Genomic DNA, 24,160 nt, shown 5'->3' on the forward strand with positions numbered 1-24,160 from the left:
TACTGGAGCTCAAAGGGCTACAGAGTCGCTCAGTGTCAGAATCCACAATCTGATGCATGTGAGGCTTCATACCTGCAGACGAGTCAGGAAATACATGCAGAACCCTGCCCAAGAACAAGCAGGAGCAACTGGTTCACAGAGCAATGTAAGAAAATCAACCATGTGAAGGTCTGAGATGGAGACACAGGCCAGTCGCTGCTTTTACTTTGGACTACTGTTAACAGTGACATTCCACTTGCTGTCTTGTGAGCAGGAATACACAGTTCTGAGTCAGGTGACAATTAGAAGCAGGGGCCTTCCTAAAGTGAAGCACGGCGGTGGCATCGTCATGCTATGGCTGCAGTTTTTAGGAGCAGAAACAGAAACACTGAACATATTCCTGAGTTTCCATGTTCCGAGTGTGTGTGTGTTCTCTGGGAAATGTGGTGTACACATGCATGTGAGTGTGTGACTGACGGGCTGCCCGCCTGTCCAGGTGGAACCGCCTTCAGAGAATGGCTTGGATCCGATCACTGTGTGGCTGCTGACATCATGCCTGAACACTTAAAAGTTAATTTATCACTCCAGGTTACTGCCGTTTTATGGTAGCGGCACAACGATTTATGATGTCACTTAGTCATAGCATTAGAATTTAAACGTTAAAGTTTTTCTTTGTTGCGGCACAGAGTAGATGTGAAAAAAATGTCAACATTTCTCTAAAACCAAACAATTACTACTAAAAATGACTACGGTCTTCACAAAACTATTTTTATGAAACCTTCTGGTGCAAAATACAATGATGAAAGGTATAAAAATCTTTTCTAGCTGTTGCATACTGCACGTTTTTACAAACCCTCACTGACAGTGTGGCTTTGAAGCTCATGCTGGCTTAATAGCTTTCATGGCAGAATCATTGATATCTCAGCTCGGGTCTCAGTGTTGTATTTGGAACAGGGGTCACTAACACGGTGTCACCAGGGACCTCGGGGGTCTCACTGCCACAGACAATTATTCACTTCACATTAGATAATCAGGAAGTACACAAGTGAATGACACTGGAGCCACATGGCTCACGCTCATCGTTCTAAAAACCCTCAACTCCCGCATACATGCACCGATTCAATGATACTCGTCACATGGAGAAGGTGCTGGTCAATTCCGAGTGGGTGAGAAGTTTCTGGGCCTCCTCTGCCGCCTCTTCCGCTGCCTCCTCCACCTCCTCCACCTCCTCCACCTCCTCCTTACTAATGGTTTTTGTAAAGGGAAAAAATTGAACTGAGTGATAAAATGTTTGTAGTGGTAGTCTAGTGGCGCTCACCTGCTGTAGGTGGAGACGCAGGTTCGCTGCATTGATTTATTCAGATATGTTGAGTTAATTTTAAAGACGCTCTTTTGTTTATTGTTTTTATTTTTTATCGGCCTCAGTATTTTCCCAGAGCATTGAGGTTAAAAGCTGTATCTGCAGTGTTTCTTCATTTTTATGTCCAGAGGATTTTGTGGCTCCAGAATTTCTATTCAGTTCCAAACGGGGCCAAAAGGCTCTGAGTGTTGAAGGTCGCGACCCCTGGAGACTGAAAATGGGACGTTTTTTTCTGTGAAATGTTGTTTTCATTGTTTTTCATCGAAAACATGTCCCACTTTCAGTAAACCAGGGGTTTTAATCTTAGCAAAAACAAGTATGAAAGCATGTTATCTTTGTTTTGTTTTTACTGTTATTAATAGAAATAAAGTGTTGAATATTGATATTATCGGTTTTCCACTTCGTTAAGTCATTGTTGATCATTATTGTGAGAAATCATCAATGTGATCAGTGTCTTAAGGTAGATGGGCATCATTGATGATAATATACAACTGAAGTCAAACTGAGCATATTTATTATTTCAGAGGAAGCCCTTCATAGGACTCTATTAGTATGAGGTATTTCCCAGTTCAACAAATTGGTGACTCCTGATTTAGACATTAGTTGTTTTTTTAAATCCCTATTTTTGATCTTTTTCTTTTTTTTTTTTTTTTACAATGTCCATGTTGGCTCGGCCGGCCGGATTCTCTCTCAGGCTGGTTTCAGTCTACAAGCTTTATGTTTGACGTCCTTGCTGTAGGTGGAAGATGTCAGCAGCTTCTCATTCAGTCTCATTCATGGGGATTGAGAATCTGTTTGGAAGAGATGAAACTCAAAGATGTAATGGATTTACTGATAAGAAATTGTGTCTTCATGTTTTCAGTTTTCAGGGTGAATACCATTTTAAGCAAACGGACCAAGCATTTCTCCGTTAACCTTGACCTCACATTCAAAAACACGAGACAAACCGGCTTTTTTCATTCCCGTGAGGCTCGCTCAGGAAGCCCTAAATATAACTACAGCAGATTTTCACAGCAGATCCGTGTGGACCTTGGTGACCTTTACTCCACTGCCGCATGTTGAGCTTTCTGTCCATTTGTATCTGAGGGAGTTACTCGCCTTTTCTGCTGCTGTGCTGCTGAATTCCTGCGGCAGTGCTTTAACCAGCGAGCACAGAGGAGCCATCAGACTGCAATCACTTCTTATCTGTCCCCCACATCTCTGAGATGTGTCCCGAATACTGAAGACCACGTGATCGGAGGCTCCACTCTGGTTCAGATGAGGATTAACACCCGGATAGAATCAATGTGCTTCATTATTAACTCCAGTTTAAAAAGTGAGTGAGTTTCTCTTCGTAATGAAACCGCTGCTCCTGTTCGCTAAAATGAAACTCATTCAGGAGAACTCAGAAGTAAATGACAGCAAATGTTATTCGTCTGCCTCCACGGCCGTTCACAGGTGATGTGAATGTTTTACAGTTTGGTCCGACCACCTGCTGCGGTTTTGTTTGAAATCAGAACAAAAGAAATGATTTCTTCTGGCTCTGAGCCAGAAAACAAACAGATGAGAGATGAGAGCTTTTTGTTTCTTATCAGGTGGAGGCTGAGTGAACAGGGCAGGGAGACGGTGCCTTCAGGGACTGCAGAGGTGTTCATTGCTTTTTTCGAAGAAATGTCGAATCGTGAAAGAACCTCAGACAGAAACACAAAATATTGCAAGCATTTTCTTGAAGATTCATGGGATGTTCATAAAACCGAGAGGGAAAAAAAAAAACGAAAAAGCCTTGTAAGATGTAAATAACAGAACAAAAGCATGAGCCTTTAAGAAATGTTGGTTTCTCCGTCCACCTACTGAGATTAAAAGCTTCTTTTTTCTAGTTCGTTCCTCCCGGTCCGATCATCTCGTTCCTCTGGGGACGAAGCGGCGACCCTCCTTCTGGACGCCGTCTGTGATGAATGAAGCCATTACGAAGCAGCCTCCTCTCATCTGGGATAAATGAACTGTGCTGAGCGGCGGTGGCGGACGGATCTGCAGCGCGGCCGTTAATTCATCAGCGCTCGCAGGTGTTCAGGTGTTTACTGATACCTGCGATTAATCCACCACGTCTCCACTACACAGTGTTGGCTTTTGTTTTTTGTTTTCGGGGGGGAGGAGGCTTGAAGATGTGCTGTTGAAGAACCTTTTCATCAATGTTGTGCTATTAATGGGTAGAGGCGTTCAGACGTCCGCCGATGCACCACGAACAAACTTCACCCCACAGATCCAGTTTTAAGCCTTATATTCCAAAGAGGTCCACGCTGACCATGTGTTCCTCTCCAAACCATACTGTGAAGCCTGACGTACTGAAATGCTACGTACTCACATGAATACATCTTTCTTTTGGTTTAAATGCACTTTGCATGTAAACCAATAGCAAGTGAATTCAGAGCGAGGGTTTGTGTGCATCAGACCGTGTTTATGAGAGAAAGGACTGCTGATTGTATTGTTTCTATGTTTGTTAGCTTGTGCTTACCATGAAAGGAGTAACACGCATTAATAATCTGGAGGAAACATTGTTATTGTCCATCTACTGAGCATGTGCAGAATAATTATTTACTATGACCCCAGTGCACTGGAGCAGCAGCAGTTTCCTCAGAGATTCCCAGAGTGTTCGAAAGCTTACACCTTGGGAGCTGTTTTCAAAAAGTGGGATGATTGTCCTCAGCTGCAGGTTGTTGAGAGCCGATCATCTCTCTTCCCATAAAGTGTAGATCCACCCAGTGACAGAAGTGACAGGCAGAGGAACGGACACCAGTACATGTTTCTGTGTGAATCTGAGGTGGTGGTTTATGCTAAATGAAGTATACAGAAAGTGAAGTGGCCATCGGACTCTGTTTCTCTTCTGTATGTGGACCTGTGAGTGGCAGGCAGCAAAGTGGAATGGTTTGTAAACGTACCACCGCCATCTCCGCCCCCGTGTAAATGGTGAAAATACAACTTTTTGAAAGCAGGCAGGCTCTGTCTCCCTGTCGATGGCAGATACGCTGCGACTGCACACCACAACCTCAATCTGTTGGTCATATTGTCATCTACAAATTCTTTGCAAGCTCGAAGAACATTTTTGTGAAATCTTTCGTAAATTTTCAGACAAAGTTGATGCCTCAACTTTTTGGAGATGTTCAATTGGTGAAACGTCTCACTTAAAACATCTCAACACTGTCTCTGAGAACGTCGTCCCAACCCTTCTGGAATCTTGACGATCTACATAAACATAACTCATCCTTGTAAGTTTAGGACAATGGAAATGGTGGAAAGAGATTTTCTTTAAATACAACCATCATGCAATTTGCAATCTATCTTTCCAGATGAACCTAAAATATGAAAATAAGCCCTAATAAATGAGGATCGGACTACTGTCTGTGTGAGGATTTCATTATCAGAGCTGAGCAAAGCTGCTGTTGTCAAATAAGAACCAGGTTTGATCATTGGGATTGAACGTGTGATCACAATCACTGAAGGAACGGAGCAGGTTGTGTGTCACAGACCTTAACACGAGCCAAAGTCAAGCCTTTTCTGTCTTTGCATCACTGTGAGATTTTAATCTATGCCTTTATCAGCACTGGTTTAGATGACTGCAGTGTGCTTTACGTTGGGCTCAGCCAGCTTCACTCTCTCGTCTTCAGCTGATCCAAAATGTCACTCGACTTTTAACAGGAACCAAAAAACACGAGCACATCACACCAGTTTTAGCATCACTTCACTGGCTCCCAGTTTGTCTTAGGATTGATTTTAAAATCATTTTATTAGTTTTAAATGCCTCCATGGCCCCACAGTGTTTATCTGAGCTGCTCTGGCCGTCCCCTCCCTGGCGCTCCTCAGGTCTGTTGTTTGTCCTTCAGACCAAGAGGAAGCAGAAAGACGATCACGCTTTTTCAGTCATTGCCCCAAAGTTGTGGAACTACTTGCTTTTACACATCAAACAGGCCGACTCACTTCCTGTTTTTAAAACCTCTCTGAAACACTTTTTCTCTTTGGCTTTTAACTCAGTTTGAGAGATTGACCTTTATTGTTGTCAGGGTGTAGGGTGAGGTCCCCTTTAAGAGTGGGCGGGCCATAGGTCTGGGCTGTCAGCACCTCACCTGTGGTCACTTCTTGTAATCACCCTACCCTATATATGTCCTGTCTGTGTGTTTGTTCAGTGTTGGTTTGTTTGTTATTGATGTCCTGTCCGTCCGGTCCAGTGTTCGTCGTCCATGTCTCGTCCGGTCTGTCCAGGGCGTTGGAGTCCAGTCTGCTGCACCCCGCATGTCAAGGAGCAACCGGCGGTTCATCTGTCTGTGCTGTCAGTCAATAAAAGACTTGTTTGAACTCAGCCTGTTTCCAGAGTCCTGCACTTGGGTCCTGTCCATGATCCGTGACAGAACAAACCAACCATCATGGACCCAGCGGACTCTGGTCACCAGCTGCTAGGAGCAGTTGGTCAGCAGGAGGACCGGCTAACGCAACACGACGAGCAGTTGTCTGGTTTAACGGCGGATCTCCACGACCTTTCACATCGACACACGTCAGTGGAGAGTCAACTGAACCAACTCACCGGTCACCTCCAGCAGCTCATCACCCGCCTCTCGGTCCCAGAGGTTCGGGCTGCCGCTGCCGCCGCAGTGCCGCCAGCTGCCGCCGCTGCCGCCGTCGTGAGGTCGCCGTCACCGCTCTCAAGCCCAGCACGCTTCTCGGGGGACTCCGGGGATTCGCGACCCTTCCTGGTCCAGTGTGGTCTCCACTTCGAGATGCAGCCGGGCGCGTTTCCTACTGAGAGGTCGAGGGTCGCGTACATCATCTCCCACCTGTCCGGCAGAGCGGAGGCTTGGGCCACCGCTGAATGGAACCGCCAATCCCGGCTGTGTGACTCGGTGGACGAGTTCGCAGCCGCGCTGTCTAAGATCTTCGATCGGCGTCCCGGCGGACAGGAGGCGGCTCGAGCGCTGGCAGCGCTGCGTCAAGGAAGGAGGTCGATGATCGATTACGCAATTGAGTTTCGCACCCTCTCCACAGACTGCGCCTGGAACGATGCGTCACTGCGGGACACCTTCCTCTACGGGCTGGCCAGCCCGGTTCGCGACCAGCTCTTCCTGAGGGATCTCCCCGACGACTTGGACTCCCTCATTGCCCTGGCGGTCAGGATGGAGAATCGTCTGACGGTCCGTGATCGCCTGAGGCAGACTGACCCGCAGGGAGGAGAATCCAGGAGCGCGCGGGAGGAGCACGCCCCTCTCCGCCCCGCCTCCCAGCAGGAGCAGGTCCCGAGTGCTGCACAGCTTCCGGAGGAGCCGATGCAGCTTGGCCGCACCAGCATCTCCACGCAGGAGCGGCATCGGCGCCTGACCAGCGGCCTGTGTTTGCACTGTGGTCAGCATGGGCACAGAGCTGCAGCGTGTCCTCTTAAAGGGACAGACTCACCTGGGTTAAGGAGGGCTCCGGTGAGTCTTAAGAACTCCTCCACTGCGCCTTTAAGAAGACTCACACCGGCTCAACTGAGGTATGCCGACACCACCTTGGACATTGATGTTTTCATTGACTCTGGTGCGGATGAGAACTTTATGGACCTTAAGTGGGCTGAGAGACATAATATCCCCACTGAACTGTTATCAGTGCCTTTAAAGGCTTTTGCTTTAGACGGACGCAAAATATTTTCTATTGATAAAAAGACTCTTTCTGTTCAGTTATTGTTTGGTCCCTCCCATTTTGAGGAGATTTCTTTTCATTTAGGTTTAAGTCCGTCCTACCCAGTTATCCTGGGCCTTCCTTGGTTACGTTTGCACAAGCCCCATATTGACTGGGAGTCGGGGGTTATTTTGAGTTGGGGAGGGGATTGTTCCGAGCACGGTCGGTCAGTGTCGGGAGTTAAGGTAGCAGCTGTGGAGGTTCCTGTGTATCCGGACCTCGAGCGAGTTCCCAGCTGCTACCACGATCTAAAGGAGGTGTTCAACAAAGGGAAGGCGACATCCCTGCCACCGCATCGTCCTTATGACTGTGCCATTGAGTTATTGCCGGGTACCACTCCTCCCAAGGGTCGCATTTACTCTCTCTCACAACCCGAGAATCAGGCCATGAAAGAGTACATCGAGTCCGGCTTAGAGGCTGGGATAATCAGACCCTCGTCCTCTCCTGCAGGGGCGGGATTTTTCTTTGTAGCAAAGAAGGACAAGACTCTTCGGCCGTGCATTGACTACAGGGGCCTCAATGAGATAACCATTAAAAACCGCTACCCACTACCCCTCATGACTTCGGCCTTTGAACGCCTGCAGGGAGCCAAGGTCTTTACGAAGTTGGACTTGCGCAATGCTTACCACCTGGTCCGGATTAGGCAAGGGGACGAGTGGAAAACGGCGTTTAACACACCTTCTGGCCACTACGAGTATTTGGTGATGCCTTTCGGTTTATGCAATGCTCCCGCAGTGTTCCAGAATCTCGTAAATGATGTGCTGAGAGACGCATTAAATAAGTTTCTGTTCGTTTACCTCGACGACATTTTGATTTTTTCTTCGGACCTTGCCAGTCATGTTAAGCATGTTCGTTTTGTTTTGGAGCGTCTTCTCAGCAACAACTTATTTGTCAAGGCCGAGAAATGTGTTTTTCATGCTCCCACCGTTTCTTTTCTTGGGCACATCATCTCAGAGGGGAGGGTGGAGATGGACAGGGAGAAGGTTAGGGCTGTAGCGGATTGGCCGACCCCGGGTAACCGCAAACAATTATTACGATTTTTGGGGTTTGCTAACTTCTACCGGCGGTTTATCAGGGGATTCAGCTCTGTCGCGGCACCCCTACATGCCTTAACTTCCCCCAAGGTCCCGTTTTCTTGGGGTTCCTCAGCTGAGCAGGCTTTTTCGGAGCTCAGGGCCAGGTTCACCTCGTCTCCCGTGCTTGGTGTCGCGGACCCTGGACGGCAGTTTGTGGTGGAGGTGGACGCATCAGATGTCGGGGTCGGGGCAGTGCTCTCTCAGCGCAGCAGTAAGGATGGGAAGCTGCACCCTTGTGCCTTTTTCTCCAGGCGGCTGACCCCGGCTGAGGAGAACTATGACATCGGCAATCGAGAGCTCCTGGCCATCAAGGCTGCTTTGGAGGAGTGGAGGCATTATCTGGAGGGCGCAGAGCATCCGTTTGTGGTATGGACCGACCATAGAAACCTCGAGTACATCAAGTCGGCCAAACGGTTAAATTCTCGGCAGGCTCGGTGGGCTCTGTTCTTCACCCGGTTCGACTTTGTGGTGTCGTATCGGCCGGGGTCTAAGAACGTGAAGCCTGACGCCCTTTCCCGGGTCTTTGAGCCGGATCCTGCTCCTCGTTCCCCCACGCCAATTTTACCTCCGACCTGTGTGGTGGGGGCGGTGACGTGGGAGATTGAGGAGCAGGTTCGGCGGGCTCTGGAGGGGGTGACGGTGCCGCCAGGTTGTCCTCCCAACCGCCTGTTTGTGTGTTCCCCGGTACGGTCTAGTGTTATTGAATGGGCCCACACTAACCTGCTGTCATGTCACCCAGGAACTCAGCGCACACTGTTTGTGGCAAGACAGCGTTTCTGGTGGCCAGAGATGAGCAGGGAAATCCGGGAGTATGTCCGGGCTTGCCCTGTCTGCGCGCGTAACAAGACCTCTCGGTCTCGCCCCTCTGGTCTGTTGCAGCCGCTCCCGGTACCCACCCGACCATGGGCAGACCTGTCCATTGATTTTGTCACTGGTCTCCCAGATGCAGAGGGGTTTACCACCATCCTCACCGTAGTGGACCGGTTTTCCAAGATGGCCCACTTTGTACCCTTGACAAAGCTCCCATCAGCCAAGGAGCTGGCAGAGGTCATGCTGAGACATGTGTTCCGTCTTCACGGGTTCCCAAGGGACATTGTCTCGGACAGGGGGCCTCAGTTCGTGTCTCGGTTTTGGAGGGAGTTTTGCAGGCTGTTGGGAACTACGGTGAGCCTTTCGTCCGGGTACCACCCAGAGTCTAACGGCCAGACGGAGAGGGTGAACCAGGAGCTGGAGTCCATACTTCGGTGTCTGGTCTCTGACAGCCCAGCTGCTTGGTACAGGCAGTTAGTCTGGGTGGAATACGCGCACAATTCCCTTCCCTGTTCATCCACTGGGCTGTCTCCCTTTGAGTGCGTGTATGGGTACCAACCCCCCCTGTTCCCAGCCCTGGAGTCGGAGGTTAGTGTCCCGTCAGCTCTGGCAATGGTGCGGCGATGCAAGCGCGCTTGGCTCAAGGCCAGAAGCAAGCTCTTGCAATGCTCTGCTGAGCGCAAGCGGCTTGCAGACCGGCGCCGGGTTCCCGCACCAACTTATGATGTTGGTCAGCGTGTGTGGCTCTCCACCCGGGACCTGCCACTCCGCTCAGATGCAAAGAAGCTGGCGTCAAGGTTTATTGGACCTTATCCAATAATTAAGCTGGTTGGTCCCTCTGCAGTCCGTCTTCGTTTGCCCCGCTCGCTTCGTGTGCACCCCACCTTTCATGTGTCAAAGGTTAAACCTGCCCGGGAAAGCCCCCTAGTTCCCTCCTCAAGAGCCTCTCCTCCTCCCCGTATGGTGGAGGGTGAGGAGGTTTTCACTGTCAAGCGGCTCCTGGCAGCTCGCCGGCGTGGGCGGGGGTTTCAATACCTGGTTGACTGGGAGGGGTATGGCCCTGAGGAACGTGCCTGGGTACCTGCTAGAGACATCTTGGACCCAGGCATGATCAGAGACTTCCATAGGCAGCATCCTGAGATGCCTGGGCCGTCTGGAGCCGGTCGTGGAGGGGGGGGTACTGTCAGGGTGTAGGGTGAGGTCCCCTTTAAGAGTGGGCGGGCCATAGGTCTGGGCTGTCAGCACCTCACCTGTGGTCACTTCTTGTAATCACCCTACCCTATATATGTCCTGTCTGTGTGTTTGTTCAGTGTTGGTTTGTTTGTTATTGATGTCCTGTCCGTCCGGTCCAGTGTTCGTCGTCCATGTCTCGTCCGGTCTGTCCAGGGCGTTGGAGTCCAGTCTGCTGCACCCCGCATGTCAAGGAGCAACCGGCGGTTCATCTGTCTGTGCTGTCAGTCAATAAAAGACTTGTTTGAACTCAGCCTGTTTCCAGAGTCCTGCACTTGGGTCCTGTCCATGATCCGTGACAATTGTTTTTTACAGTTAAGTTGTTTTTTATTGTTTTATATTGTTTTTATTGTTCTACACGGTTTTATTGTTCTGTTAATTCATTTTATATTTTTACATGCTCTTGTCTGTGTACAGCACTTTGGCCAACTGCGTTGATTTAAAGTGCTCCATAAATAAAGTTGAGTTGAGACCCAGACAGACTCTCGTTTACTTCATCCACCTCTATCAGAGTGTGATTTAGCAGTGACAGGGAGTGAAGCTGCACAGACGGAGGATGATTGGGCCGGTGAGGTATCGGCCAGAACAGCAGGAAATCCCTCTGTGACCACAATTCATTTTTTCTTCAATGAGACGACAAGAAGAGAGGCGACAGAGGATCACTGAGTGGACAGTGTGTGTGTGTGTGTGTGTGTGTGTGTGTGTGTGTCCTCAGAGGACACCTGGTATGTGTACCAGGGCACGAACAGTTGATTTGCAGTCAGCGGAGGATAAAGGTCAGCCTGACCACAGTCCATGTGTGAGAATCTCTTTGCTCTGAAACCTTTGATCTCAGACAGTGTTCAGGATGTCTGCAGACTACAAAACACACGCTCCAACTGAAACAGGAGCGCTTTCAGCTGTAATAACAATGGCCGCCTATATCCCTCCCAATGCTAACGTTAGCCTAGCCCTCCATCACCGGCACAACATGGAAAGCAGGCAGCAGAAGGCTCATCCTGATGAGGAGCATATAAAACTGTGGACTTCAACCGGGGCCACTTAAAGACTGTTCTAAGCAAATTCATACAATATGTGAAATGTGCCACCAGGGAGAAGAACACTCTGGGTCATGTGTACTGGAACATCTCACATGCTTACAGAGCAGTTCCTCGATCCAACATTCAGACTCAAACCATCTGTTTCTGCAGCTCATCCCATGTTACACTCTACTCTGGAGAAAATTCAAGCCCAAAACCTTCAACACTGCAAATGTACTTTCTTAGCTTCAGAACTGCTTCATGGAAGAGTACACACAAACTGTACTCTCACATATCTCTTACTCCGCTGAGAACGTGACTGTGAAAAAAAACATGTCCGGGTTTTTATAATCAGAAACCCTGGATGAACAGTCACGTGCAACACCTCATTAAAGTTCACAACAGCATCTTCACAGCAGGAGAGAAAGCTTAGCACTGGATTGCCAGGTTAATCAAAGGCATCAAAGCAGCCAAGCGCTCATATAAATAGAAAATAGAGGCCATCTGACTGACAACAATCCCCTCTCGCCTACAGCTGCACTATTTTAGGGAGCTACTGATACCAATGCCGTTACTGCACTGAGTACTCGTTCTCATAAAATGGGAACGAGTACCCCCTAATACAACCCGGCGAGTATGACGTGACGCCATTCAGTGGTGCCAGCAGGTAGATAGAGAGGACGAGCCATGTCCTCAAGGTTTGGAGATTCTTTATTATTAGAATGACAAAAGAAAGATTGTAAATTATGTTCTGACAAAACAAAGGAGGAAGATAGTTCCAACAACATCGGCATCTTAATCACTTGGACCGGCAGAGTTAGCATGATTTCACTCAGTGGATTGAGAGGATTTTAGTCCGGGCCGTGCTACATGCTACATGCTGAAAAGTTTCAGGCTCACACACCAGTAATGCTCCATGCTACATGCTAGATGCTTAACGTGACTAGAGTTTGACTGATACACTCATTAACAGCTTGGTCCCTCGGTCTACCGTCTACAGGAGCATATCACGGTGTGCAGGTAGACGCTACATGCTACGCTATGCGCACTCAGTATCAGCAAGTAGCTATAAGTTAGTACTCGTACTTCAACTTGTGTAGATTATGATGCAACAATTTTCAAGGCATCGGAGAATCAACGAGAAGCCTTGAGTTTTAAACATCTCACAGTCTCCTTTCCCAGTAAAACCGGCATAAGGCCAAGATCACACTTTTCAGGTTAGAGGAAATGTATGATACTTCCTACTGAAAGGCACCTTCTCTTATCTCATTGCCTTGTTTACAGGAAACACTCCTTTGATTTATTTCCTTGTTTGATGCTTCCTCTCCCAGTCTTTCCCTCCATATCGCTCCTCTCCTGCGTGTTGCGCCGCCCCTGGGGATGACGGCCATCTTTAGTGAGATGCACATACGTACGTTCTGGTTAATTACAGACTGATGTTTACTTCGTACTCTCCTCCCATCAATAACAATTCACAGTACTTTCTATTCAAAGTAATGAAAATGAGACAGTCAAGTCTATACGTCATTGTGGGGCAACTCCACCAACTGACATTGTAACGTGAGATATCTGTATATTCTTTTGATTTATATTGATGCTGAAGAAGGTCTAAAAACAATCAGCTTTATTCACTATGAGCAAAAATGTCTATATATACAGACACAACCAAGCTCTCTAACATATTTTTAGAGAAGGCATTATTCAAAAGACACTGATATCGCAGCAGCATAATGTGTGTGATGATACTCATGCATCTCTGAGTGTGTTAATATTCATCTGTGTGCTGGCACAAAGGACGCTACAGTACAAGTTTTTTAGACTACAATCACGATTTCACAAAAGCAATAAATAGAACAGGTGTGAACAACTGATTTTCTCAAAGCGGCCAATAATCCTTATTATTCAGAGCCCAGATATAAGTTGAGTTGGGTTTCAATCAATTACAAAATTATCTCTCCATAAAAAGCAGTTTGAGCCTTAGTCTTATAATTGTGATTCCATTTTTCAAAATGTTTAGTTTGGTCAATAAGTAAATAAGTATATTTTTTCATTAACCTTCTTTTGTTTGACTTTACTTTGTTTGCTGTGCTCGCTAAGGTACCAGACACCATCTAGCAACCTATCCTGTAATCATGGCCAAAAACATACATGTTTTGACTGTTTAAAATGTAATAAAGTCAGCAATAACAGTGATTCTCATGTGATTGAGGATTTCCCATTGTCACTGGGGGCTGGTGCCCAGGACATCATTTTAATGCTCTATTGTTGAAATATTGTTTATTATCTATTTCAGAACAGTGTCACAGCTACATTTCTCTGTAAGAGGTTTTGGTCACAGATAAACTAAAATACTAATAATAAGGCATAATGATGAAAGCACTGTAAATGCATTCTACATATGGAGACTTCACATAGCTTTTACCTAACAAATATTGACAAGTGTTGTTCAGTCTGAAAATAAATGAAATCTTGCAATCAATCAAAGTCTGATGGAAAACTTTGAGTTTGTGCTGTGTAAAGATAAATCAAATAGTAATAATCGAATCAGTTTGAGTGAACGTTCATGTGTGTGTTCCAGAAGCTGATCTACTAAGAGGAAGCACTCAGGGTAGGTTTGCACTATGTTCCCAGCAGCCTCGTTTGCCTGAAACGTGGTGCACCATGGGAGTTTGGGAAATTCTAAGCAAGGTCTGGCAGGTTTTTCACGTTCTGTCAAGGCTTTCTACAGATGAAATGTGGATGTTTGAAGCACATTTATGGCCCAAAGGGCCACCAGAAGGGAAGACAATCATTGTATCCTGAGACTTTTGCTGGGTGCTACATTCCTCTGGATTTCTTTTTCAGTGGCATTGCTTGTAGAAGGTGTTCTGACGTTGATTGTTCTGACTGGAATGAAACTCCCCTACCGGCCCGGCTCCTCCCAGACGGTGGCAGACCGGAGGAGAACGCTACGCCTCGGGTCCACAAGCTGTCACACGCCGGGACAAGCCGCCATTGAATGTGATGAAACAGCTACCATACACTGTAGCTTTGCCGTGAAAATCGTGATGAAGCGCAGCGCGATGTGATAAAATGCGAAGCGACAGTGAAACACCCGTGATAGAACGCCAACTAAACGTCACTTCCTGTTTAGCTTCCCGTCCCACTACGGACCGCCTCCAAGTTCTATTCTGGTCAGTCACGAGCTGCCACGTGTTTTGATGTTCATCCTGTTTTGCTACGGCCTACTGAGTTTCTCATCCACGCCGGGGCAGAGTGTTTGACATTTTAAACATCTGGCACGGCACCCATGGCAATCACAGCTGGTTCCATCTGCACGTCCCACCGCCCTGCGTTGTCTGACGTCCATCCTGTTTGGTCCACGGTGGCCTGGAGCGGGGCTGCTGTGGCTGCCGGGAACATAGTATCAACGTACCCTCATCATTGAGTCGCAACACACGCTGGAATTACAACGTGTCAAAGATTTGATTTGTTTTTGCCAGTTCTTAGTGCTTCTGCAGTGTGAATGTGCTCCACTTGTGCTTTAGCAGAGATGCTGCTGTGATTCTGACGAGAATCATTTCCTCAGCTGGCCCGCCATGACTTTCTGTTCCTGGACTTTGTTATTGCCTGTGCTCTGTGTTCTGGTCTTTCTCAATTCACCCTTTTTTACACCATAAATCTCTTTCATTACTCATTTTGTTTCCAGAGCTTTGACCTTAGATGTACTTGCAGTAAAGATCCAGTCTGTTTTAATAACATCCTTCACCAACACATGTAACATGTTTTTACATTTCAATAATGTTTCCAACAGATGGTTTTCATGTAAAAAGAGTTTAAAGTTTACAAAAGACTCCTATTATTACTCCTGTTTGTTTGTGAAGTCACTCCCAATGTCATTCTGACTTGATAACCTGCAAATTATGCAGATATCGTTCTTTTTACATGATCTCAAAACAACTGCTGGGGCCAAAACAGTGTAATCTCAAACAATACTGCTTTCTACACTGTTTACAGATGCAAAACAAACCTGTTAAACACAAAGTTCGTCTTTATTTATTATGATGGAGGAAACACTTCCAGGAGCAACCAGGACAAAATGACTTTGGTCATGAAGCCAGGATGGAACGAGGACACTCACATTGTATCTTCTCTCCCTCTGTCAGTTCGTATTGTCAGGAGTCGGCAGTGGTGTGAGATGATGCCGTGTCTGGACGACGAAGGCTGCAACCTCCTGGTCAATCAGTCGGGCTGGACCTGCACACAACCAGGGGGCCGAGTCAAGACCACCACGGTGAGAACACAGCCAGTCACTTCAAACGCTCGTCAGCTCCACCCACTCAGCACCACCACGTGCTAAAAGGAGATCTTGTGAAAGTCTCTGATGTCACTGTGAAGAAACCCCAACCTGTTTTTAAACTTCGAGTCAAAACTTTGGTGTGATTGTTCGCAACATGTTGGGCAGAGTCGCAGGCCTTCTTCACATGACACCATTTTCAAGTGAAACTCATTGCATTTCGGGTGTCTGTTCACACGACGACATTGCTCAGGGCCACTGAAAACACAACTTTTTGAAAACTGCCTCGTTTTATTGGTAGTTTTATTTTTCAAAATAAAACTACCAGGTCCCAGCAGAATATAGACTTGGAGTCACGACACCACAGAAGACACATTGAAAAACATTGAAAAACATTTGTCTATACTGAGCATGTGCAGAACAACTAGTTACTGCAGCTATGGTGCACATGTGCAGCAGCAGTATTTCAGAAAAGTTGCATTTTGCCCCATTTCCATGGAGACAGAGTAGATAAGTTGTACTGTTTTTATCTTTTTCCACTGTTTTCAAAAAGTTGTGTTTTCAGTGAATCAGAGCACTATTGTTGAGTGAATGGACCTGAAACTAAAGTTTTACATTTTCACTTGAAAGCGTCGTCGTATAAACGGGCTCTGAGACTCTCCCAGTGCTCAACCTTAACATTTTGAAGGAAAAGTATATGAGAACCAACTTCTTGGGCTTTGACTCTTGTGTAACACATAATCCTTTTAAGCCTTCTCAGAAATGAAAGAAAATGAGGGTCACCAACTCTCACGTTCAACTCTAAACTCACATTCTCACCCTTTTTTTTTTTTTTTTTTGCAGTTTTCAAAACACTGCTGGACTTCCTGTAGTTGACAATAATAGACAATTATCTCATTCATCTTGAGAATTCCAAAGCAAACATATGAAAGTGTAGATCGGATTTTCCACCTCCCACGTATTTAACTGTAAATACATGGGGTTGTTTGTGTGCATATGTATGTGTGTGTTTTAATTTTAATTTTTATAGTATGTGAAGCACTTTGTGCTTCAACCTTTTTAAGAAAAGTACTATATAAATAAAGATTGATTTGATTTGATCAAACTCTGACAGAGCACATTTAGTTTTTTTTACCAACAACTTAAGTTAGATATTACAAACCATTTTATTGCTTTTAATTAGCATTTGTTGCATTTATTTTACGTCACCTTTACTTTAAAACACTTACACAACGCAAAATACAAGAACCATTGGTTCTACTCTGCACTTTAAATCATGAGGATTTTGAATCAACTTGTTTGTCCAATTATCCGTCTTCCTGCTGAAACACACAACAAATCTTTTGAAGGGTTTTGTTGGTCAGCCCTCCAGAGCTGCTGCCACCTTTTGCTTCCTGGCCGGCTTCGCGCTGCAGCGGTTGAAGCACCGCAGGTTGACTGTGAATGCGCCGCACGACATCTCATTCCTCTTCTCTAACCAGATGTCGGCAGATGTGAATCTGGATAACGTGACTGTTTCTCCATTGTGGACGGCAGCGGTGGGCGTGAGAGACACTCCTGCAGCTCACACACATCTCAGCTCTTCAGGAGACGTTCTGTTTGTCTAATGAGATGGAAACCATCACCAGTGAAAGAAAAAGAGGCATGAACCAGAAATGTGCTTCATCTGTTCCTATCAGGTTGACATTACTGCCTCTGCAGGTAGGAAACGTGGCAGGAATGATGATCATGGAGGGAAGCAGATGATCCATCACTCCCTCCTGTTAGTCTTCAACCAGCGATCTCATTTAGACTTCATAACATCTTCAAACAGAGACGCTGCTGCTCCATGTTAACATGGCAGCCTGCATGTTGATTGAATAATTGTTCCCCTGGAGTACCCTCTCCTCCATCTGTCACACTTCACAGCGGCTGATTAACAAAATTTGCTTCCAAATTCTCTTCATGCAACCGAGACTCAATCACTGTTTTCCCTTTGGACGCAGCCAGCCTCTCATTTCTCTGGACGGCTCGGATGATCTGCTCGCCACCAGATATTGAAAACAATAAAACAGAGAGGGGGGGATCTTGACTTATTGTTGCCTTCATGGCTGTGTCATGTGATTCTGAGCGTGCGGCCATAGTGGCTGTGGCTCAGAGCAGGCCGCAGAAGTGTCAAACACAAGGCCCGCGGGCCCAAACCGGTCCACAAGGCACTCCAGTCCGGTCCACAAGGCACTCCAGTCCGGCCCACAAGGCACTCCAGTCCGGTCCACAAGGCACTCTAGTCCGGTCCACAAGGCACTCTAGTCCGGTCCACAAGGCACTCCAGTCCGGCCCACAAGGCACTCCAGTCCGGCCCACAAGGCACTCTAGTCCGGCCCACAAGGCACTCTAGTCCGGTCCACAAGGCACTCTAGTCCGGCCCACAAGGCACTCCAGTCCGGTCCACAAGGCACTCCAGTCCGGCCCACAAGGCACTCTAGTCCGGTCCACAAGGCACTCGAGTCCGGTCCACAAGGCACTCTAGTCCGGTCCACAAGGCACTCCAGTCCGGCCCACAAGGCACTCGAGTCCGGTCCACAAGGCACTCTAGTCCGGTCCACAAGGCACTCCAGTCCGGCCCACAAGGCACTCCAGTCCGGTCCACAAGGCACTCCAGTCCGGCCCGCCAAATCACCAAGGCAACATGGCAAAATGTCCAAATTTCAGAGAAAGCATAGATTTTCTGACAGATGTGTTAAGAGTAGCCGACGCAACACAACAGTAGCAGTGGTTACAGGGACCAAAAGTAATCCGATGGGATTATATTTGCACCATCTGATTGAAATGATGATGGGATTGTGGGGGGTGCTGTAGTCCGGGATTTGATCCAATCATAGTCCATGTGAGCGACACGTCGGATTATTAGCTGGAGCTTTGGTTGAGAGTCTGACGCCGGTTCACCTCACGTCATCACCTGATGAGAGCAGTGAGAGCAAAGCTCAGTAGCAGACTGATCCCTGCTACATCCGGCCAAGAAGAACCTGATCTGGACTCTTCCTGATTATACTTTGAACCAAGAGAACGTTTCTTTGATGTTGCAGTTTACAAAAAAATAATGAGATAGAAGCTCCACAAGTGTAATCACATGAGTTAATTCCATTTTTGATCCTGGTGGGCTTCCTGGTAAAACCCAATGTGGGATTCTGTGCCAAAGTCAGCATCGGTAAACGTCACAGTGCAAAGCATTATGGGATTCATCCACTGAGTAATTGTTTAATTTTGTGAAACTATGGAAATTTGTATCACGTATATTCTGCACCACAACAAAGAAAAACTATAAATGTAATTTAAAGATTATTCTGACACTATTTTACCAGTCCGGCCCTCTCAAGATAAAACGGCATGTGTTTAATGTATTGTAATGTGTGAGTGAAATGCTTATGTACTTTTTATTTTCCTGGCACCACGGTTGATGAGGGGCAGTATTTCGTTGCTCAGTCATACCGATGTGTGATTTGTACAATGACAATAAAGATTTATCCATGTGGCCCCTGAACTAGAATGAGTTTGACACCCTTGATTTAGACTAATGCTTGCCCAAAACACTCACACATCAGTAATTATCCAATTCACTGCCACTGAATCAACATTTTCAAAATGAGTTTACATCAACTGACTGTCAAGTTGGTTAAAAAAAACTGACATGAATGTCAGTTTCCCTCCATTTTGCTCTGAGCTTATCTTGTATTGTGACCAGTATTAAATCAACCTGTATACTTATTCCTCCTCCAGGAGAAGTCTAGCTTGAAATTAAATGGAGCCATAGAAAAGAAAAAAAAATCTGCAAACTGCCAAAGCCAGTCTGCCTGTCGTCAGACTCCGAGTTTCATAAATCTAACGGCAGTTCCCGCACCGGCCCATCAAACCTCTGCCGTGTTCTTATTTTAGAGGAGTCAGCACACTCTCTGAATAATAAGGTCTGTCAAAGCGCAGCGGAGTTCTACACGTAAAGGTGGCAAGAGAAAACAAAAAAGCAGTTTTTGTCTGCAGGGAGCTCGTCCTGGTAAAAATGGAGAGCAGCCTGAGAAGCTGCTTCAACTCAGAGATCGTTGGAGTTTGTCCTCCCAGCCTCCGGGGGCAACAACGAGGTGGACAGAGGAACAATGGAGGAACAACACGGGATGCTCTGTGTGCACAGGATTACTTTTTCTTCTTATTTGTTTCAAACAAGAAAAAATAACAAACCAAGACTCAATATTTTTTTCTGTATAAATCAGTGCTTAAAGGCACCGAATATCACAGTTCAAAGTGGCTCTGACCTGCCGAAACACTGCAACCAGGGTTAGAACCCTAACCCTAACCCGAGGGTCAGAACAGTCGTTCTCTTCCTCCAAACTGAAAAACTGTGTGGAGCCATAAAAGCCTAAATCTAAACTTTAACCATAACCCTAGAATTTAACCAACCTCTTTAACCCTAACCCTAAACTTGAACTCTAACCCTAACTTTAATCCTAACCCTAAACTTTAACCATAACCCTAGAATTTAGAATAACCTAACCTCTTTAACCCGAACCCTAAACTTTAACTCTAACCCTAACTTTAATCCTAACCCTAAACTTTAACCCTAACCCTAAACTTTAACCCTAACCCTAAACTTTAACTCTAACCCTAACCTTTAACTCTAACCCTAACCTTTAACTATAACCCTAACCTTTAACCCTAACAATAAACTTTACCTCTAACCCTAAACTTTAACCCGAACCCTAAACTTTAACCCGAACCCTAAACTTTAACCCTAGCAATAAGCTTTAACTCCAACCCTAACTTTAATACTAACTCTAAACTTCAATCCTAACCCTAAACTTTAACCCTAACAATTAACTTAAACCCTAACCACGTCTTAAAGTTCTTAAAGTTTTATCAAACCTTGTTTTTAATCTCTTTTACCTTCCTTCTTGTACTTTTTAGATTATTTATTCCTATTTATTGAGATCCACCACTTCTACTTCTTAACGAAAAATATGGTTTACTTGGAACTTTTTAAGGGCATTTATCTATAAAATAAAACTTACCTCTTTTTTATACTTACCTTCCAAAGGAATATATTTTATTTATTTACTTCCTTCTTAAAGTCTAAACTTTAACCCTAACCCTAAACTTTATCCCTAACCCTAAACTTTAATCCTAACCCTATACTTTAAATCCAACTCTAAACTTTAACACTAACCCTATCACTAACTCCTAATGCTAACCTTTAACCCAACCACTAATACTAACTTCTGAAGGCTTTCCCATGCTCTCCGTAAGACTCGTCTCTAGACTCTTCGCAGGTCGCAGGTGCTCCATGATTGCATCATGCTACGCTCCTGGTTTACTTCCTCAACGTTCCATAACGTAACGTAACGATCCAGAAACGATCTCTACTTCTGCTGCCCGGCGTTCTCCACCTTTCCTCAAGTAGTTTATGTTTCACTTCAGGAGTTCTGAGCCTCTGGCTCTTTATTTGCTTTTAAATTGTCTATTGTTCAGACGCGGAGACGGAGGATCTGCTCACACAAGAACCCAGCAGCTCTGGAACATGAATGGCTCTGCACAGAATTTGGGCTGCGCAGTCAACAGAGGGTCAGAGCCTCACGCACAGCGGCAGTGATGATTTTGACACCACTGCGCACACGGACAGCATGGATTGTTCTTAACTCTTAACTTTGAACCCAAACATTAATACCAACGGCCAACCAGGAGTGTAAAGGATTGATCAGGCCGAGGCATAATGATTCTGTCTTTGGCTGGATGCTGAATTATCAGGTGGCAGCAGTGTTACTAACAAACTAAATATTTCAGCAGTGCAGAGACAGATTCAGGAGAACACACAGATGCACAGTTAAACATGATTTATTGGTCCAAATCCATTGGATCGTGTTAAAAAAATGCATTTACTTCAGTTGCCTGGCAATTGAACTGGTTCTTTCAGTAACAACTTTGACATACAGGAATAATGTCAAAAACAAATTGCAAAAATATTTAGCTTTAATATTATATGATTATAATCCATACTATTATTCCTCTTACTATATCCTTAAGTAAAAAAAACATCGAGTAAAACTGACCTACTCCATTTTTAACTTAATGAAACAGTTTGGCCAATGAAAACTAAGTCTAATAATCAAGATTTGTTCTTCTCAATAGACTCCACATGGTTCAGTGCAAAAGTGACCATCAATACTGGATAAGAATTATACCTCTCTCATCTACTAGACAAGCTTAAGCCCCGTCTCCACTGCACAGAAAGTACCAGCCTAGACCGGTCTAAACCGCTCCGGCTCGCGTCTCACGACATGTAATGCAGTCTAAACCGCTCCAGACCGCTCCAAAGGCGACCGCTTTTCTGCTCCCCTTCCGTCGGGGTGCCGGGGACCATGGAACGGGTCTGAGGTTGAGCTGCTGTCTGCTGATTGGTCAGTGATTTACTACACAACCTCAATATTTTAATGTGCTGGCTGGATGAATCCTCTGCTGTCAGTGTGGTCAGCTGTGCTCTGGTTGTTTTTATTTTCATTTTCTTTTCTTTGCTGCTCAACTTTAGTGTTTGTGGTGAAACAGTGACTTGAGGCAGGGGGAGACCGGGGGGAGGGACTTTGCATCGCGTTGGAGTTTTCTGTTTGCAGCATAGCGCTGGCCGTGTCGTGGATGTGCGTCCGGGACACGGGAGTCTGGAGCTCTCGTCTCCGGCGCTGACCGCGCTCCGGTAGCTCCACTTCCCAGAGGCGGTCAGTGTTCTGTTCAACCGCGGTCAGTGGCGCTTTATCGCGGGGACGGACCGCGGAAGCCATGAAGAGGAGCTCGGAGCTCGGAGCTCGGCGCCTCCGTGTTCCGGCGCTGTGCTGCCGGAACACGGAGGCGCCGGAGTGGAGAACCTCCTGTGTTTGAGCAGAAAGCTCAGACTCCCGTGTCTGTGCCTCAGCCAACCGGGGGGAACGCTCCGGCCACTTGCCCCGCCCCCCAGCGCTCGAGTGCGAGGCAAGTCGCTGGCCAAGCGGCCGAGCGACTCGCTCTCTCAAAACAAACACGGAAGTTGCGCTGCAGCTCTCCACTGCAAAAAATGACTGCTGCAAAAAGTAACTTTTTTTTTTTCCGCTGCAAAAAATAACAGTGCAAAGTGGAGAATTTAAACAACAACAGAGGATTCATAAGATCTACATCTGACGACGTTCTTTTCTGTTATAATGTCACATTTCTGCGGAGCTCATAAGCCCCGCCCACTTTTCATGCGGCTCTCTGCAGTGGAGACACGACCCAAAATTTCGGTCGGGGTCTCTATTCCGTACCGCTCCGCTCCGTCCCGGCACTTGTGTGCAGTGGAGACGGGACTTTAGTGTCTCACTGACACTCAATAATCTGCACGTCAGAGCCGAGACACAAAAGGTTGAAAAACACTGGCCTGAGCCAAAGAGACTAAATGTTTTTTTTCTCTCATTTGTGGCCATAAATTGCTTGTAAATTGACTTATTGTCCAATAATAGAGTCAGATAAGCTTGAACTTATTACAAGCGAAAGATTTTGTAATCGGGGTTGTGTTTTGTTTACTATATTAATTGTTCTTATTGAAGAACATCAAGTTCTCTTTAACATCAGACCTCTTTAATTGTTCCTCATCAACAAACAACATCTCAGTTTCTCTGTCTCTTCAGCTGTTATGGTTCCATGAATTCAGAATTCAGAGTACTGTCGGGCATCTTCACATGCTAATCTGAGGCCAGTTACAGGAACTGAGCTGTTCTAAGAGAATGTCTGACTCCCTGAATCCTCTCTTATCTTTCAGCTCAGTGTTAAATGTTTGCTGCATGAAATGGAAATGTTATCTGCCAGAAAGTGTGTTGTATTGTTCAGACGTTGAGTAACCTCGAGGTAAAACCACCCAAGAGGAAATACTCTCAACATCATCTCTCAACACTACGAGGCTGAGCCGACCTCAATTTGATACCAATTTTAAAACCTTTTTTACCTGTAAAACCTAAAACCGGTTTTATGATCAGGAAAGACTCTTCCTTTAATCTCCGGTCAATCCCACTTTAACACTGGGATCATCAGCTCTGCAGAGCAGGGGGAGACACAAAAGAATTATAAAGTCAGTGTATGGACAACTCGTCCATAAAACTGCAATCCTGGACATTTCGTCCACCATGATTTGTTTCAATATTATTGATCTGAAGGCTTTCAAAGTATATTTCACACATTTGGAACAATTATTGAGTAGAGGTAACACAAAAACACAAGATATATATTTCATTATTAAGCAGTTTTTATTGCATATTGCTGTGTGTGTGTGTGTGTGCGCGCGCGTGTGTGTGTGTGTGTGTGTGTGTGTGTGTGTGTGTGTGTGTGTGTGTGTGTGTGTGTGTGTGTGTGTGTGTGTGTGTGTGTACGGCCCGCCACTGGTGTTACCCCTGCGACTGATGTTGGGGTTAGTTAATGTTTTTAGCATGGCCACCACAAAGGAAATCGGATAGTGTTTTCCTGCTAGCCTGATCGTTCAGGATGAGGCCGATCCGATCTCGTATCGGTATCGGGTTCTGATACCAACGTATTTTATGGATAGGAAATTCCTGATCCAACATGTGGAGATTTCTGATCCATGAAGCCTCGTCTGCTTTCCTGTTGCTGAAATGACTCTATAAGTGTTTCCCTGACGCTGCTCTGCTTGTTGGCTGCAAACTGTGGAATGGATTTCCTTGATTTCAAGCGGTGCTTTCCATGATGCATTTTGACA

At 46.1% G+C, this 24,160-nt stretch overlaps 1 protein-coding gene across 1 annotated transcript in view; it reads left to right on the forward strand.

Annotated features, from left to right (window-relative positions):
• The window catches only part of LOC308136659 (chemokine-like protein TAFA-5), a gene marked incomplete at its 5' end in the record, with an annotated part of 77,386 nt that overhangs the window by 39,653 nt on the left and 13,573 nt on the right, over positions 1–24,160 (forward strand). Inside the window, one exon of the mRNA XM_080505103.1 lies at positions 15,299–15,426. Coding sequence (XP_080361229.1) covers positions 15,299–15,426 — 128 coding nt within the window. The remainder of the gene's footprint in view (positions 1–15,298; positions 15,427–24,160) is intronic.

Source organism: Blennius ocellaris, assembly GCF_963422515.1.
Source record: "Blennius ocellaris genome assembly, chromosome: 11".
NCBI classification, from domain to species: Eukaryota; Metazoa; Chordata; class Actinopteri; order Blenniiformes; family Blenniidae; genus Blennius; species Blennius ocellaris.